General features: G+C 38.4%; 2 protein-coding genes across 2 annotated transcripts in view; one reads left to right on the top strand and one right to left on the bottom strand.

Annotated features, from left to right (window-relative positions):
- Positions 1–17557, top strand: part of LOC110963916 (uncharacterized protein C14orf93) — a 161174-nt gene that overhangs the window by 143472 nt on the left and 145 nt on the right. The window lies entirely within an intron of this gene.
- On the bottom strand, positions 675–9256 carry LOC127536438 (uncharacterized). The gene is made up of 3 exons (XM_051956789.1): positions 8740–9256; positions 4486–4614; positions 675–3912 (listed from the first exon to the last, which is right to left on the bottom strand). Exons 1-3 carry the CDS (start codon positions 9103–9105, stop codon positions 3742–3744), a joined length of 666 nt encoding a protein of 221 aa, XP_051812749.1. The 5' UTR covers positions 9106–9256; the 3' UTR covers positions 675–3741.

The following is a 17557-nucleotide window of genomic DNA, read 5'->3' as shown; positions in this document are numbered from 1 at the left end:
ACTCATTTTTTTTTCTTTTAAGAATCAGACTGAAACTTTAAAGTCTTAAAGATGCTTATTTCAAATATGAGATTGATTGTGAAGAAAGACTAAATGTTTTCAAATGCACATAACATGCTCCATAAGACAACTGCACTCAAATCAACATGTTATTGAGTGTCAGATGACACAATGTTTGTCCTAAAACATTCCGGTAACCATCCAATAAAGTTACCACTAGACATTATGTGAATATCTTCAGTTATCCTGCTTTAAAAAAAAAAACATTTTGGGAGATAAACAAATTTCTCACTGAATGTCCATCCATTCTCTATACACTGCTTTATCCTCACTAGGGTCATGGGGGGGGCTGGAGCCTATCCCAGCTGACTCAGGCGAAGGCAGGGGACACCCTGGACAGATTGCCAGTCTGTCGCAGGGCTACATATACAGACAATCACTCTCACATTCACACCTACGGGCAATTTAGAGTAATCAATTAACCTCAGCATATTTTTGGACTGTGGGAGGAAGCCGGAGTGCCCGGAGAAAACCCACGCATGCACAGGGAGAACATGCAAACTCCATGCAGAAAGATCCCAGGCCCACCCTCACTGAATGTTTTAGAAGAAAATAATATATAGCCTGGTAGGTCCTTCGGTTGTCTTTACAAATAATTTCTGTTCACACATCAGTTGGTTTGTTACATCAAAAGCAGTGACAGATTTATTAACACAAACATTGAGATAATCTGAGGGTGTAAAACACATGTCACATGTCAGTAACATACAGACTGAGTATAAAAGTCAGAAGTTAGTATCAAAACATCACAGTTTTATTTAGGAGATAAACAAATGTGTATAAAGAAGTCATTTAAAAGGCAAAGTAACTTCTGGATTATAGTAAAGGACATTTTATAGGTTAAAAAAGCTATTTTGTATCAAGCAGTAATTTTATGTAAACTTTGCTTTTGCTTCTCTTTAAAATGCAGCAAAATGTTGCAATTTTTCTGTTTTTTTGTGAGTCTGGACTGAGCCTGATACAGTAGTTGTACAGAGGACCAAACCTGACTTAATGAAAATGAATAAATGAAGGATTAAAAACTTGTAAAAAAAAATACGCTGAACAATATCAAAACATATCCCTTTGATTCTAAACATTCTCCTTTAATTTATTTCTTGATTTTTACTCAATCGTATTTTAATTTATAACTGATCAATATTTTTTTTTTCCAATTTAATGTTAGTTTTGCAGATTTGTCACGAATTTTCATGTACTTAATTCTTTGGGGGTTTTTTCCCCACATTTCTAATGTTTATGAGCAACTTGCATGTTTATTTGAGAGATTTTTAATTCAAATAAATGCATCATCAATGTGTTAAATATTTGTAGTCCGATATATTTACTTATATTTTCCAAATTTATGTAGCAAAATTTGACCAACTGAATTGATTATAGCATTTTTTCCCTCAATTAAAAAATGTGGCTAATTACCTTATTTATTGTGCATTTACTCTTTTCCACATGGTTACAAATTCCATTTGTAATGGATTCCTAACACATTTTTCTTTTTCTTTTTCACTTTATGTGAATCTTCAATAAATCTATGAAAATCTATGTAAAAAAAATGAATGATGGAAGTGAGAAGCAGGAAAGGCCAGAACAATTTCTTGGTAGTTTGTTTAACAGTCTGTCAGCAACCTGTTACAATTCTATGTAAATAAATTTCATACAAATTTAATTGTACATATTGTCTGAGCTTGGGGCTACTGACACGCACACATACACATATGTATATATACGTATGTGTGTGTGTGTTTAAGCTGTAGAATGCATAATTAACAAGAAATTGGTTATTAAAAATTCAGGCCCCAAAGTGCAGGTTCTGCAAAATGCACAGACAGATGACACTGGGAGAATCATTAGGAAAAGACTGGGATGGTGGCACAAAGGTAGAAGAAAAACCTGGTGAGGAACATGTGCAAAGGGGGGATTGTATAAACACTGAGGCAGGGAAGACAATCACACACAGGTGGCAGGAAGTAAGCTAACAAGACCTAATTGCTGGAGCTGTACATGAAGTACCCTCCATCTTAGGGTCAGCACCTGATGGCCTGGGCTTCTCGGATGACCAAGGCACATGGAACCTCAACCTCATGTATCAGGGCAGAACGTTGGAATGGTTGGTAAACAAAGGTGCACTGGAAGGAGGGGGCTGGAGGAGGGGCAAGGCAGGGTGTTGTGGGCACATCAACCCAGATGAATTGTTTCCTCCATGAGGTGGAATCGATGAGAAGACTGGTCTCTAACTCCTGGTATTATCCATGATATCCAGAGGACAGGCTCATTGAGGGCCCCAAAAGCCAGCAGAACGCCTTCCAGAGCTGGTAGATGAACTGCGGACCCCGATCAGACAGTCTGTGCAATCTGAGCACATGACAGAGCATGATTTCCACAATCTGTTCGGTACATGTCCATTTGGTTAAAGATATCAGACTGGAGGAAGTAAGGAAGTTTCTTCAGGTTTGGTTGATTTTACATGGAAATCACCACACATTTTTGTCACAAGACACAATTTTGCATATGACTATGCTGTAGCTCATCAGAAACGAGATTAATTCCTAACCACACTTTGAGAATTACTGGTCTGGTTCCCTGCATTATTCTGATTTTAAAGATCCAGTACTGTTCCCATTTTCAGCAAATTAATCTCAAAGCTGACAATACTGCAAATATGGTGCATTTCACTATGGCTGTATAACTAACGGTTGTATGGTTGTTCTGAACAAAACCTTAAAGCTGCTGCTGTTCAGGAAGAACATTGTCTGATTGAAAGATGCACCCAGGTGATACAGCGTCTGGGTTGATTTGAAACTGGCTTATAAAGCTGGGAGGCTCACTAGTTGTTCAGGAGGTTTATTGAAGTCTTGACAGCATTTATTTATTTAGTTACTACAAAACATAATGGAAATGTATTTTTAATATATGGGACCTTTAATGTGTCACTTGGGTTAAGCACAGAAACAAAGTGTCTCACATTTAATTTTTTTATTTTTCATATTGTGAAAATAATGCAATGACCAAGTTAAATGTAGGGATTTCGGTTCAATCCCAACGCCGCCTCTGCTCACATGCATTTGCTGAATTAGCAAGTCGATTGATTGTTTGGTTTTCTTCATTTTCCCAACACGGCACAAAACTCATCATTTTTCAGATGTGTTTACAAGATGAGTCTCTGACAATACAGTTGTCAGTGAGATCTTGTCGTTATTCTTTTCCCTAGCTGAGCAGAGAAAAAAAAAGAGAAAGAAACTTTTCTGTCTTCTAAGGTAAGTTATGCTATCATCTGAAACAATGAGTTACAATTTAGGAAATGATTCCATTTTAGGAAATGATTCAATTTTACCTATTTAATTTCTGAACTGAACTTTTTGGATTTGTATATATATTTTACTCTCACTTTTTATGTATTTCTCAATGTTTTTGACTATTCCGGTTCGATTCATTTTTTCTCATGTTTATTTTTTATGTTGATTGTTTTTCTATTATGTCATCTTTGGTCCTCCGTACATTCAGTCTTCAGTTGGTTTAAAAACAAATGGCAGGTTTTAACTCAACTTTGAATATCATTAAAATTTCTTTCTTGTTTCAGTGTTTCCTGATGTGACTGTGGTCCGGCAGTGCCTCCTGTTGGTGGAGGTAATACACCACACAGGTGTGGTGTTTCCAGGCTCAGGTGTGGTGATGGTTTGGCTGCAGGTCTCACTGCAGCAGGCAGTTGCACATGGTGCTCTTCTCTTTGTATGTGGCGCTGAAGAGGTCGACAGCCTGCTTGTTGATCAGTTTCCAGAAGTTGTCGAAGGAAATGTTCTGTCCGCTGTGAACGCCCATCTGCTCCAGAACCTGACCCAGGCCTTCTTCATTCTCCACCGTCTGCAGATACAACAAACTGTCAGTCAGTCAAACCCTCAGCATGAAGCCTCCAAAAATAGCTCAGGGACCTTTCATGTATTAACATGGAGATTTGTTCTTTTGTCTTTTTGTCATTTCAGGCTCCACCAGCTGGCAGCAGCAGAAACTGTGATGTTAGTGACACAGCGTCCATGTTGTAAGTTTGAGCTTCACTCTGCAAATGTTTGTTCAATCAGTCAAACTTTATTCATAAAGCCCCTCTCACACACTTTGAATACAATTCAAGGTGCTTTTTACAGGTGAGTGAAGAATGTATAGGATGCTACATAAGAGACTGATGAAGATGAGTGAAGTACTGAAAATAAACCAAGTTATTGGTTGGTTTATTTTCAGTGGTTTAAACTGAAAATAAACCAACTTATTGTTTTTTTTTTCTTCATTGCAGTTGCTTCTGGAGGCTTGCATTTATAGGGATTCATTTCTTAATTTTAACTCAGAGCAAGTTTGTGCAGGAAGTCTGGGTTGAATCCCCATTGGTTAGAGACTGAGTGTAGTGTGTTTTGATTGGAGGATGGCCTATGATGTCATCAATACCTTGGCTAGTACAGGCATTTGTTTGGAGATCAGAGTCTGGAACTGGGTGGTGTTCATGGTCGACGCATCGTCCGCCCCTTTGTGGAACTCGGTGACCAACGTGTTGAGGGCCAGCTCCAGATCTGAGTACTGAAACAGTAACACACCAGGAATCAGCTGCTATAATCAATAATTAATAATGAGGGAGGCTAGCAGAGCAGAGGAGGATCAAACTTTGATTTTACTACAAAGTCAGTTTTACTCTTCATCCATCAGCTCGCCCTGACAGTCATTCATTTCAGCTTTTTGTGTCCTAACACTGAAAACACAAGTAAACTTTACTTGCATGAATGTTTTTATTGCAGAATTAACCCGCCTAGCATAGAACATTACCACATCAGCTAACAGTATCTACAAGTTCTACTAATTTTTTAAAGAAAACTATTTAATCTAAAGTCAGTAGAATGTTAGAGAATATTTTGATTTCTAATGTTCGAATAAACTGAATATAATGGTCTAACATCAACATTCAGAGAGCATCGTCAGGAACAGAAGTAGAATTTTTTTTTTAACTCCAAAAACTTTCTAAAAAGTTATACAAAGTTCTACTAATATTTTCAATGGGAAGTTTTCTTTTAGTTCTCAAAATGTTCTTCTTAAAGGTGGATAACTAAATAACTAGAGGTGGATAATGTTATCACTAAACACACAGAAATGTTTGGTGATAACATTGTTGAACTATCGTTCTCCAAACTGAATGTTGCACCGATAATGTTTTCCCTTTGTTGTCATTTAACATTGTGGAAATGTTTTTTAGATTCTATAATAAGTTTCCTCGCCAACATCCTCAGAACACTCTGGGTAGAATGTCCAACCTTTGTACATATACATGTGTATGTATCACATTACAGGAGCGCCTTATTCCAAAAACATAAAATCATCAGAGGCCTCGATATCATCTGAAGAACATTTTTGGAATGCTGGTTTGAGAACGGTCTTGCTTTTGTAATCAAGCAACAGATGGAAAACATTGTGGGAATGTTGTTCTATAGAAGAACCCTGAACAAAAAGGCAAAATGTTCCACTTTCAATATATCACACAACAGAACATTTAAAACTGCTCTGTATAGAAAACATTCTGTCATGTGAGGCTTCGATCACAACTGGAAAATGTTCTTTAAATTTTAGTTTGAGAACGTTCCTCCTCTGTTATCATGGAACATAATCTGTGTTCTAGACAACTTCCTCTGGAGTCAACAATAAAGCATGACAATGGCATCACTGGAAATTAAAATACTCAGGACTTTCTTTGAGCGTTTGATTTAAATGTTACAAATGATTAAAACATGTAGGCAACGTTATCCGATGTTGTGAGAACGTTCCATGGGTTTCCATAATGATAACAACATTAACAATTGTGTTTGATGCAACATTAAAAAAAAACAATATGTTCTTGAGGCCTCAGATGACAGAAGACTCTTTATAAAACGTTAATGCAATGTGATAAAATAACAAAGGTGGAGCATTCTTCCTGCAATGTTCTGAGGAAGTTTGGGATGTTGTTAAGGGAACACATTGTAGAATATGAAAATGTTACTGAGGCCTCAGATAGCAGAATGTTCTTCATAAAGATGTTCCTGTGATGTGAAGTTTTCCCAAAAGTGGAACGTTCTGCCTGTAATGTTCTGAGGGCGTTTTTGGGATGTTGTTGGTGCAACACAGTATGGAATCTATACAATGTATCTAGCAATGTTATCGCTAAGCATCTTTAGAACATCTGTTGTTGTAGCACTTTTAACAAAAGAAAACATTAAGCTGAAAATATTAGTAGAACTTTCTCAGAACATGCTTGGAACAAAAACATTCCAGCTGGGGACATGCTATTGTGAAAATATGTCTGGAATTGGCAATGAAAGTTTCACGCTTAATTCAGTTCAATTCAATTCTTTTTTTACTGGGTAACTACAGGGAACAGCCAAATGACACTCAGGCTGCATTATAAAGTTGGAATCTCAGGAATTTCTAATATCATCATAGATCAACATCTCCAGTCTGAGCTGGAAGAAAGACACAACGTCTCACTCCGGATGAGTTTCCAGAAACCATTTCACATTTCTCTGTGACTCACTGTGTCAACACAGGATCTTTGCAGTTACTCAGAGGTGTGCACCTGTACTACGAAGAGAAAGATGACCTGTCAGCCAATCAGAAGCCAAGCAGTTTGACATGCTTTTATTTGAAACATCCAATGTTACATTTTATCTCAGTTTAATCATTTACATGTCAGTTTTAGTTGGTGCTGTTTTATTGGACTAAATAAAAGCATAAATTCACACACAATCCATGATTTTACTCATAAATCACCTCATTTTTGCCGCTCAAGCTTGGGTTTATTCTTAGTTACAGTATTAAGTTTCACTCTATTGATGCTGGCTTCCCAATTGTTACCATCAAACAACAATTTATGTTGTATATACTGAAACATTGGTGTTCTCTAAGCTTAAAAGGGTTTAAATATGAGCCAAGTAAGACAGAATGAGGGAGTAATGAGAGTCTGAGGGTCCCAGTTTGAGCAGTTTGGTTTGGTTTTGCCTCAGGCTGATGCAGAAACCGTTAAACAGCTGAATGAGATCAGAGCTGCTCTCTGAGGAACTGACTGTTGTTGTGAAAGAGGGTGTCGGCTGCAGAAATCTGCCTGAATCCCAATCTTCATATTCAAATCAGAAAACCAGTTTGTCCTTTTGTTTCTAGCTGAAAAATGAGAGAAAAGATAACTAACTGTCTGGCATTTTCAGCAATGCAGACTCATAATGTGTCAGCCAGCCCTCTGTTCATGGAGGTGAAGGTTTATAGCTCAGTTAGGTTTATGGTTTGACTTTTGTTGCTCTCCAGGCAACTTAAATGGCTAAAGCTGCTGCTACACTTCAATCCAAACTCCATGACTCTTTACTGTGGAAAAGTATTTTGTCATAGAAAAGCGGAATTTCTTTGAAAATGGTTTTATAACTGAGCTGTATGGAGCTGAAAAGCAAACACTCACTATGAATACCATAAACTGCACTACCAAAAACAGACAAAGACTGTAATACATCCAACTAAATTCACAAAGACAGCTAGTAACTCAACTAAAGTCACATTAAGATAACCAACTACTCAGCTAAAGGCTTACAAAAATGATTTAGGGCATGGAAAATGCTATCTACACAGCTTAAGTCACAAAAAGACAGCTAACTGCTAAGCGCAAGTCTTTGAAATGTGACTAACTGCAAAGCCAGAGTCAGCAAGATGGTTAAGTAAACACCTAAAGTCATAGAGAGACAACTACCTACACAGTTAAAGTTATAGACAAAAATGCTAACTATACAGCTAAAGTCATACAAAGATGTTAACTACATAGCTGAAGTCACAGAAAGAAACTAATTTCATAGATAAAGTGACACATATACTGTACAGCTTTTTCAGCTGTAAAAAAAAACAGCTGAAACACACCTTAAAGTCGATGACAAATTGCTACTTCAAAGAAAGAGCTAACTGTACTGCTCAAATCAATATTTTTTTTCAAGTAATTGGCTTAAACATTAATATTTTGAAGGAAACTTAACATTTTAATTTTATTTAAAAGCTATACATTTGTGTTAAAATAATGACAAGTTTAATTTCTGTTCACCTTTTCCACAATTTTCACATTTTTTGGAATATAACTAAATACATTAACTTCAGATGCACCGTAAGGTACTTTTACATCACTTTTCATTTTATGCCACTTTATAATTCTAGTACAGAGGAAAATACTGCACTTTTTACTGCACTGTGTTCATCTGACAGCTTTAGTAACTGTTGAGATTAACCGCACAATATATATTCAAATAATGAATCATGACAGCTTTTAAGTGATTGATGCTTCAGTTATCATAACCTATGTATTCTAGTTTTGTATGTTCTTGTACATGTAATCTGGTTTGGTAGTTTATATTTTCATGTTAAAACTACTTTTGTACATACATTAACGTAAATAAGCCTTTTGAACATAAACACGGGACAAAGAAAAAGAAAGAAAACGTGATTTTTAAAGAAAATTAAAGCAGAATTTTGCCGGTTATTTAATCTGTTTTCCATTATAAAGCCTTCAGGCGTTAAAGCGGTTTTAATAATCGCTTCTCGGTTAGTTTTATTATAAAGTTTGAACACAAATAAGTTGATCGAAGCTCAGCGCAGCTCCGATCAGCTCGATATAATTAATACGTGATCGATCAGTCAGCAGCTGGTAGGTCTTACCTTGGTCGCCATCTGTGCAGGTGTGGCCGCTAAAAACCCGAAGAAACCCGATGAAAACACACCGAGAGCGAGAAGAACCGAGCGGAGAGTGACGAGATTCACACCGTTTCCTGGTGACACACACAGAGTCCTCCCACTGACACACACTGACACACAACACACACACAGAGTCCTCCCACTGACACACACTGACACACAACACACACACAGAGTCCTCCCACTGATACACACTGACACACAACACACACACAGAGTCCTCCCACTGACACACAACACACACACAGAGTCCTCCCACTGATACACACTGACACACAACACACACACAGAGTCCTCCCACACTGACAGACACACAAACGCAACACACATACTCCTTCCACATAACACTCACAGAATCCTCCCAAACAGACACACACTGACACACAACATGCACTGAGTCCTCCCACACTCACATACAAAGAGACACAACATGCACACACTGACACACAACACACACACATGCCGAGTCCTCCCACTTTATACACACTGACACACAACACACACAAACTCTGCACACACGCTGGTAAACAATGCACAAGCGTTTTAGCACACACAAACTGATACACAATATGACTGTGCAAAACACACACACTGAGTCCTCCCACTGACACACACAGACACACAACACACAGATAAACAACAACACACACTGAGTCCTCCCACACAGATGCACACAACACACACAAACATACAACGCAGAGTCCTTGCACACTGACACACAACACATAGAGTCCTCCCACTTTATACACACTGATACACAACCCACATTAATATACAACTCACACAAACTTTTTAACACACACAAACTACGTCCTCCCACACTGATACACAACACACACGCACACGGACAATGACACACACTGACACAGTTTGTGTAGTTGTGTTTGTAATGGTCCGGCTCTCTGACTTTCTGTTTGTCTTTTTTAACTTTCTTGTTTGTGTTCTTTGTTATGAGCCACACCTAAACTTCCTGCACACACACACACACACACACACACACACACACACACACACACACACACACACACACACACACACACACACACACTGGGAGCTGACCAGTCCAACCAGTCAGTCACTGGACAACATCTGATAACAGCACATTAAACATATCTGCTCAGATTCTTCTCTAAAGTTGCCTCTCAAACTCACTTTCAGTATAATCTTTATTTACTGATTAATTTATTAGTTTTTCTTGATAAATTGTGTTTGCTTTAAGGTGTGCAGTTTCCTCTTTAAAGTTATACATTTTTCATTCTTATAATTCACATTAGACAACAAGAAGTGAGGGAATAACCACTCAAATGTTTCTAGATAACTACATTATTTTTTAGAGTGTTTCCTCTTATGAAAAATCAAATATTTTAGGCTCAAAAGTAGAAACTCAACACAATAAAAGAAATGAATAACTGAAACCAAGTAATGCATTTAAAATAAAATAAAAAACCCTTCAGTAACTGCATTATCTAAACTGAACCGTTGCATCAAAAATCCGAAAGACGATAATGAAAATTTCGGCTCCGAAACAGAAACTCAACACAGTACATCACTGAAACTAAACTGAGTCTCCTGTGGTTTCCAGTCATCCTACCAATGCAAACTAAAATGAAAGCTGGACTGCAGAACCTTTTCAGTTTCAGTATATCCTGATAGCTCTTGAACACACCACGGTAGAATAGGTTGACTCCTCCCATGGCGACGCCCCTCATTGAGGGTCTTTAAAGCACCTGTGGCATCATGGCGTCCTTATGTCTCTGGTTTCCACATGGGCTCTGAGGTAGGAGATGGGGTCAGTTTGAAGGTTTTTAGCTGTTTGAAAGATTCTATTCATCCACGTGCATGTAATTATTAAGGTGCATTTGTTTGACTGTCTCTTGTTTGCTTCATATTTGTTGAGATTTGTGAAATTTATCTGCGTTGTGTGATTTTGGTTGCTGCTGATCCCACTCTAATCTATGTAACAAACACATTTCACCAGGGTAATGCTTATTTTAGCCAGCAGTAGAGATGGCTATGACAGTTAAAGGTAGTCTGTTATTAATGTGAAAGGTGTTTTTGTTGTATTGTAGGTTTTGTCAGCTACTGTCCTGCCATAGTTTTGTTTGAACACATTAAGTAACTGGCTACCTCCATTTTCCAAACCCTTTTGTTAATTTTTTTGTGCTGGAAGTGTGTCTTTTTAAAAACAGAATTAAATAATTGTAATCTTTTTGTTTCTCTTCGTAGATTATTCCTTGTATTTGCTTTAATCCACTCTCTCCACAGCCCCTTCCAGATGTCCAGCTTTATTCAACAAAAGCAGTTTCTTCTGATTTGAACCATGTCTGTATTTTCTCAGTTAAACTTGTGTATTCATTGAATGACCTCGATGGTAGTCCAGGTTTAATATAATACTTCCTGGGATGAGATTCCCCAAGGTATGGTGTTGGGTTCCCTAGATTCTGGTACAGCTCCACTCTTGTTATCCCGCCACATTCAAGTATGTCTGCATCATGGCTCCACATAGAAAACAAATGAACTGAGAAACTGAAAAATCTAGTTGCGGGACTTGGATAAAGATTGAAAAGGATCCAGAGAGATTAGTGAGCAACTAAAAATTAGTGGAAACACAGATGTAGCAGGAATCAGGAGGAGCCATATCACACTAATCAGAGAGTCCTCTGAAAATGACTCCAGAGACAATGAACTATTTCCATAACCTAGCTGTGAAAAACAGACAGCAGCTGGTTCAGACTTGACACAGGAGTTATCAGTGGAAATCAGAGTTTCTGTGAAGCTAAGACTGAGTGAAAGACGCTTCAAAACCTCAACCTTTATGGACACAGAACAAGAAACATACCTTTTCCTTCTCTGTGGCAGAAACTGCTCGGCGAAACTTTACTAAGGAACTTGAAAAGAAGCCTGATGAATGTTGGGAGCAAATTCTTTCGTCAGATTAGATAAATGTATTTGGCTCAGATGGAGTCCAGCATGTTTGGTATGATCCTGATCAGAACTACAGCAGTGAATGCATAGTCCTGGCAGTGAAGCACTGAGACGGGAGTGTGATGATATGGGGCTGCATGAGTCCAGTAGGCAGTGACATTTATACATGCACCATGGATGCTTATGGATAAACCGAAGTACTGGTCTGCAGGAGGTTCTTCTGGCAACCTCTGTTGGGTTTTACTGCTCTCCTCTGCACTCACAGCTCCTCCTAACCATCTTCCTGGAAGGTCAGAGGTCGCAGCAGACGACACATGTGTTTCCCAAACTGTGGAAACATGGCCGACGGTGCAGTCCTGCAAAAACAACAATGTAGAGACTCATGAGAGCTGCAGCAAAGCGTGGAAAACCTGACGGAAACCACAGAACAGAGTCAGAAAATATGACTGAATATTAGTGAGCAGCAATTTGAGTCAAAGGAGGGAAGAGGACAGAGAGTGAAGTAGTTCTACCATTTTGGGTCTCGGGCTGTTTTGTGCCTCTTTTCTACTTATTTTGCAGAGTTATTTGTAAGCTATTGTTTTGTAAATATGTCTTTTTTTGTAGTTTTGTTTTTCATGTTGCTTTTATTCTGTGTCGATATGTCTGTTGTAGTTTTGTGTCTCATTGTGGTCAGTTTCTGTCTTTTTGCCTCACAATGTAGTTGTTTTGTTTCTCACTGATTGTTTTGTGTCAGATTGTGGTCAGTTAATGTCTCTGTGGGTGTTAGCAATTGCCGTTTTGTAATCATTTTGTGCTTTTTTTGTAGTTTTGTGTTTTATTGTAGTCTTTTAGAGTGTTTATTTTGCCCCTCCTTTGCAGTTTTGTATCTTGTTGTGTTTTAATGTTTTTGGTAGTAGTTTAGTCTCTTTTTCTGTTTATTTTGTGCATCTTTTTGTTGTTTTTGCTTTAATTTGTAGGTATTTTAACACCTTTTTTGAGGACTGAATGCTGTTTTGTAGGTTTTGCAGAATGTTTGGTCTGTGTAACGTCAGCGTTTGAAAGCAGACGCTGCAGCACAGTGAAGCGTGGCCTCAGGTCTCTGCTCTGCTACAGTTACAGTCTGTTATCTCTCTGACTTCAGCTGAGTCAACAGCAGTTAGAGCTGGAGGACACTCCCTCAGCACACACACAGAAAATACAGTCCTGTGCACACGGAACAAACCTTCAGCCAACAGCTCCACACTGTAGGAATTCATGTCGATATGAAACAGTCCGAGTCCCATGTGTTTTAATTCAAAGTTCGGCTGAATAAAGCGGATGACACACCCTTGGCTGCGTCATAGTCAGACTGTAAATCACAGCAAGGAGTGGACATTCATTTGAAAAGCCTTTATGAAATTACTGTAGATAAACATCCCCTAAACTCTAAAATGTAACTGATATAGGAACACAAACTTGACCATCTGAACCTCCATGTTTCTGGGTGTGTTCTTGCTCCTATGCGCTCATTTTTCATCACAATATAAAGTCCTTCACCTTTATGGAAACAGAACAACCAGAAAGAGAGGAAACTGAATGTTTTCAGTGCAGTGTGACACAGTTTGAATGAGAGAAATCAGACGAAATAAAAAAAGTTGAATTTGTTTGATTTCACTTCCAAAAGATTTAAAATATCTAGAATGAGTATGTTTAACATTTTTCCAAGTGTCCACAGGTGTTACCAAAACTGAGTAATAGAGGCTCCATATTCGGGCATATGGGTTCTATAAAGCATCTTGAGATAATTTGACCTGTAATTGGTGCTGTATAAATAAAATTGAATTGAATGTGCTGTACATATTGTACTAAGTACATTTTACAGTCTCTACAAATTCCCCAGGAATGGTTTGTCTCCTTTCTGTTGTTGTGTGTGTCTATTTTGTCCCATCTTTGTCATTTTTGTCTCCTTTCTTTATTAATTTTGTCTTATTTCAGTTATTTTTTGCCATTTTACGAGATGTTTGGAGAGCTTTGTTTCTCTGTGGTTGCTTTGCGCTTATTTTCTGTCATTTTATTCCCAGCTTTTGACAGTTTTGTGTTCACATTCTGTAGATGTTTATAGATATTTAACTGTTTATCAGTTTTACGGCCTATACCAACTTTTCCACTCTGCACATTAACTAAGATTCACCATGCAACTTGCTCCTGCGTATACCGTTTTAGAGCTGTGCTGCATTTTTAGTGTTCATCCAGTGTGTTTTCTTTTCCCATCATCTAATCTCTGCTCTGTGGAAACACCGCCTGCAGTTCAGCTGAAAACTCTGAATTTTTGTCACATGACATTGGTCACAGCTGAGTCATGGTTTCACAGTTGCGCCAAACTGCTCTGAATTTTACTGCAACTGATGTATTATTGGTGGTTTTTAATTGAGCCATATACAATAAAGTGATATTCAGATTTGACTTTGTGACAGAACCACATCACACGGGATCATTCGTCTGTCACAAGGTTAAAAATTATTCTTCCTTTGCAGTTCCTAGTGTAATTTTTTCTGTATTTTAAAAAATAACATGCCTTTTAAACCTGCCAGCAGCTTCAAGGGTACATAGTGTTAATGTGGAGCGAACATCTGCAGCTTTGTGTTGTAATTTATGTCTCTGGCTGGAAGCGAGTCGACATTTTTCTGCTGCTGGCGACAACCGTCACTCCTGAGCTCACATTCAGCTGAAGCAGAGATTCCTGTTTGATGAATCTGCAGCTCATCTGTGCTGAGCGTCACTGTTTCTGTATCAGACCTGCTTGCGTAGAGAGCAAGCTGTAAACATCTGCTGGGAGTCGGTCAGAACAGACCGAACAGATTTATTCAGGGAGACGAAGAGGAGGCGGGTCAACTCATGCAGATGCAGGACAGACTGTAAAAACTAGTTGGATTGTTTTTACTGCACCTTTTAAGTTTTGGCTTCATTTTTGTTCATTGGAAGGAAGAGAAAATGCATCATTCATTTTTAATATACTGAAGTCAACTTGGTCAAAGGTGCTGATCAGCTGAAAAGGAGTTCTGTGGATGGGCACTCAATCATTCTTCCTCAATAATCCAACACTTTCTCTAGCAAGAAATTAGTTTAATTTCAGTCTAATAGATTTAATTTCAAATTAGATGACTCAAATTCAGTTGCTAGAGGCTCATATGTCTGTCTACAAAACTTTGCTAAATAACTTGAAAAGAAGCTGATGAATGTTTTTCATCACACTTTTGGTCATATCAGATATGTTTGTTGGGCTCAGATGGAGTCCATTTGTGAACTTAGTCAGGACTACTACAGTGAATGCATAGTCCTGACAGGGAAGCACAGATGCGGGACTGCGATGATGTTGGAAGATGACATTTATAGATGCACCATAGATGTCTGTGCATAAACCAAAACATTGTCTGACAAGATAACTGACAGTCTGCAGAAGCTTGAGGAAAAGGAATATTCTGCTATGAGAACCATCCAAAGCACAGAATCACGCAACAGAAAGCTATGACAAGTATGTGGCATGACTTGAATCCAATAGAACACATGTAAACACTGTAATTAATTTTTTTTTGCACTTTAAATAAAGCAGTTTTAAGTTTTAGCTGCTACACTGACTGAAATCAGAACTCCTGCGTCAACTCTGCTCTTGAACATGGACCTCCTCAGAGCTGTGCCCACCAAGCTGGATCCTCTGCTGGTTAACACAGTAACAGCAACACACCGTCAGTTTAACGCTTCCTCCTCTCACATTCAGCCGAGGATGACATGTTCTCATCTTACAGTCTGGTTCTGGTCTCTAGTTTCAATCTGGTTCAGGTCTCTAGTTTCAGTCTGGTCCAGGACTAGTTTCAGTATGGTTCAGGTCTCTAGTTTTGATCTGGTTCAGGTCTCTAGTTTCATTGTGGTTCAGGTCTCTAGTTTTGATCTGGTTCAGGTCTCTACTTTTGGTCTGGTTCAGATCTCTACTTTCAATCTGGTTCAGGTCTCTACTTTTGGTCTGGTTCAGATCTCTACTTTCAATCTGGTTCAGGTCTCTAGTTTCAGTCTGGTCCAGGACTAGTTTCAGTCTGGTTCAGGTCTCTAATTTCCATCTGGTTTAGGTCTCTAGTCTCTGTCTGCTTCAGGTCTCTAGTTTCAGTCTGGTTTATGTCTCTGGTTCAGGTCTCTAGTTTCATTGTGGTTCAGGTCTCTAGTTTTGATCTGGTTCAGGTCTCTAGTTTCACTGTGGTTCAGGTCTCTGAGGATGAGTTCAGACCTGCCTCCTCCTCCATACTTCCTTCATACCTTCATTCTGTAGATTCTTCAGATGCCTCTCTGCTCTGTGACCTCTCACCCACAGCAGCTGGTCTTCCTCTCATCCTGTCTGTCCTCACCTGTCCTCTCAGAGCAGAGTGGGCGGGGCTCTCTGGTTTCTTCTTCTTCTTCTCCTAGTCTTCATTGTGTCAACCAGATCAGCTTGCATCGTCTTTGTGTCGCTGGCTGTCGTCCAAAACCCTCCAGGAAAATATGAACTGTGGTTTTAACAAAACAAAAGCCACCCTGAAGGCTGGGAAGAAACGGGTGATTTGCTCCCTGAGTTTGTACTGAAGGCAACTCTTCCTCCATAGTTATATTCCATGATAACAAAAGAGGAACATTCTCAAACCAACACTCGATAATTGTTTTCCAGATGTTATCAAGGCCTGAGATTTTTTCTTAATAACATTCTGCCTGCAATGTTCTGTGGATGTTTGTTGATGAAACACATTGTAGAATGCGCTTCTATAAAATGTTTTCCCAGTGAAAACAAATGAAGGATGTGCAAATGTTAAGATGCAATCAAGGCCTCAGGTGAGAGAACTGTTCTTTATAAGATGTTCTTGTACAGGTATACAGTATATTGAAAAGGTGGAGCAATCTGCCTGCAATGATCTGAGGAGGTTTGGGGAATGTTGTTGCTGGAACACACTGAAGAATCTACTCAATGTTCTCACAACGTTCCACGGTAACAAAGGAAAATGTTCTCCTTGTAACATTCAATTTTGAGAACATTAGAGCTTTACAATGTTATCACCAAAATTTTTATAATGTCTTTAGTTATCCTGCTTTGAAAAAGAACATTCTGGGAATGTAAAGAAAACTCCTACCGAAAATATTAGTCGAACTTTCTTCTTAGAACCTTGCATCAAAACACATCATTGTTAACTATAGCTACCATGGAACGTTCTCACAACATTGGATATTGTTACCTACATGTTTAATCATATTTAACATTTGAATCAAACACTCAAAGAGTATTTTAATTTCCAATGATGTCCCTGTCTTGTTTTGTTGTTGACTCCAGAGGAAGTTGTCAAGAACACAAGTGATGTTCCATGATAACAGAGGAGGCAAAAAAGTGGAATATTTTGCCTTTTTGTTAAGGGTTCTTCTATAGAACATTCTCACAATGTTTTGCATCTGTTTCATGATTACAAAAGCAAGACCGTTCCAAAACCAGCATTCCAAAAATGTTTTTCAGATGATATCGATATTTTTTAGAATAAGGCGTTCCTGTAATGTGATACATGCATGTGTATATGCACAAAAGTTAAACGTTCTTCCCGGAATGTTCTGAGGATGTTGTTGAGGAAACATATTATAGAATCTAAAAAACATTCTCACAATGTTAAATGATAACAAAGAGAAAACATTTTTAAGTGTAACATTCAGTTTGGAGAACGTTAGGGCAAAACAGTCCCACAATGTTATCACTACACATTTTTAGAACGTCTTTAGTTATCCTGCTTTTAAGAAGAACATTCTGGGAAAGTAAAGAAACTTCCCACTGAAAATCCATCCATCCATTCTCTATACACCGCTTTATCCTCACTAGGGTCGCGGGGGTGCTGGAGCC

Source organism: Acanthochromis polyacanthus, chromosome 12 (genome assembly GCF_021347895.1).
Source record: "Acanthochromis polyacanthus isolate Apoly-LR-REF ecotype Palm Island chromosome 12, KAUST_Apoly_ChrSc, whole genome shotgun sequence".
NCBI classification, from domain to species: domain Eukaryota; kingdom Metazoa; phylum Chordata; class Actinopteri; family Pomacentridae; genus Acanthochromis; species Acanthochromis polyacanthus.
The sequence above is the reverse complement of the archived record's forward strand: the minus strand, read 5'-3'. Positions and strand labels throughout refer to the sequence as shown.

Excerpts from the sequence above, each read along its gene's own strand:
- LOC127536438 (XM_051956789.1), bottom strand. The coding sequence starts at position 9,105 with ATGTGTGTTGCGTTTGTGTGTCTGTCAGTGTGGGAGGACTCTGTGTGT. Across the intron at positions 4,615-8,739 it reads CTGCACAGATGGCGACCAAG|TACTCAGATCTGGAGCTGGC; the intron begins GTAAGACCTACC and ends TTACTGTTTCAG. Across the intron at positions 3,913-4,485 it reads AAATGCCTGTACTAGCCAAG|ACGGTGGAGAATGAAGAAGG; the intron begins GTATTGATGACA and ends TTGTATCTGCAG.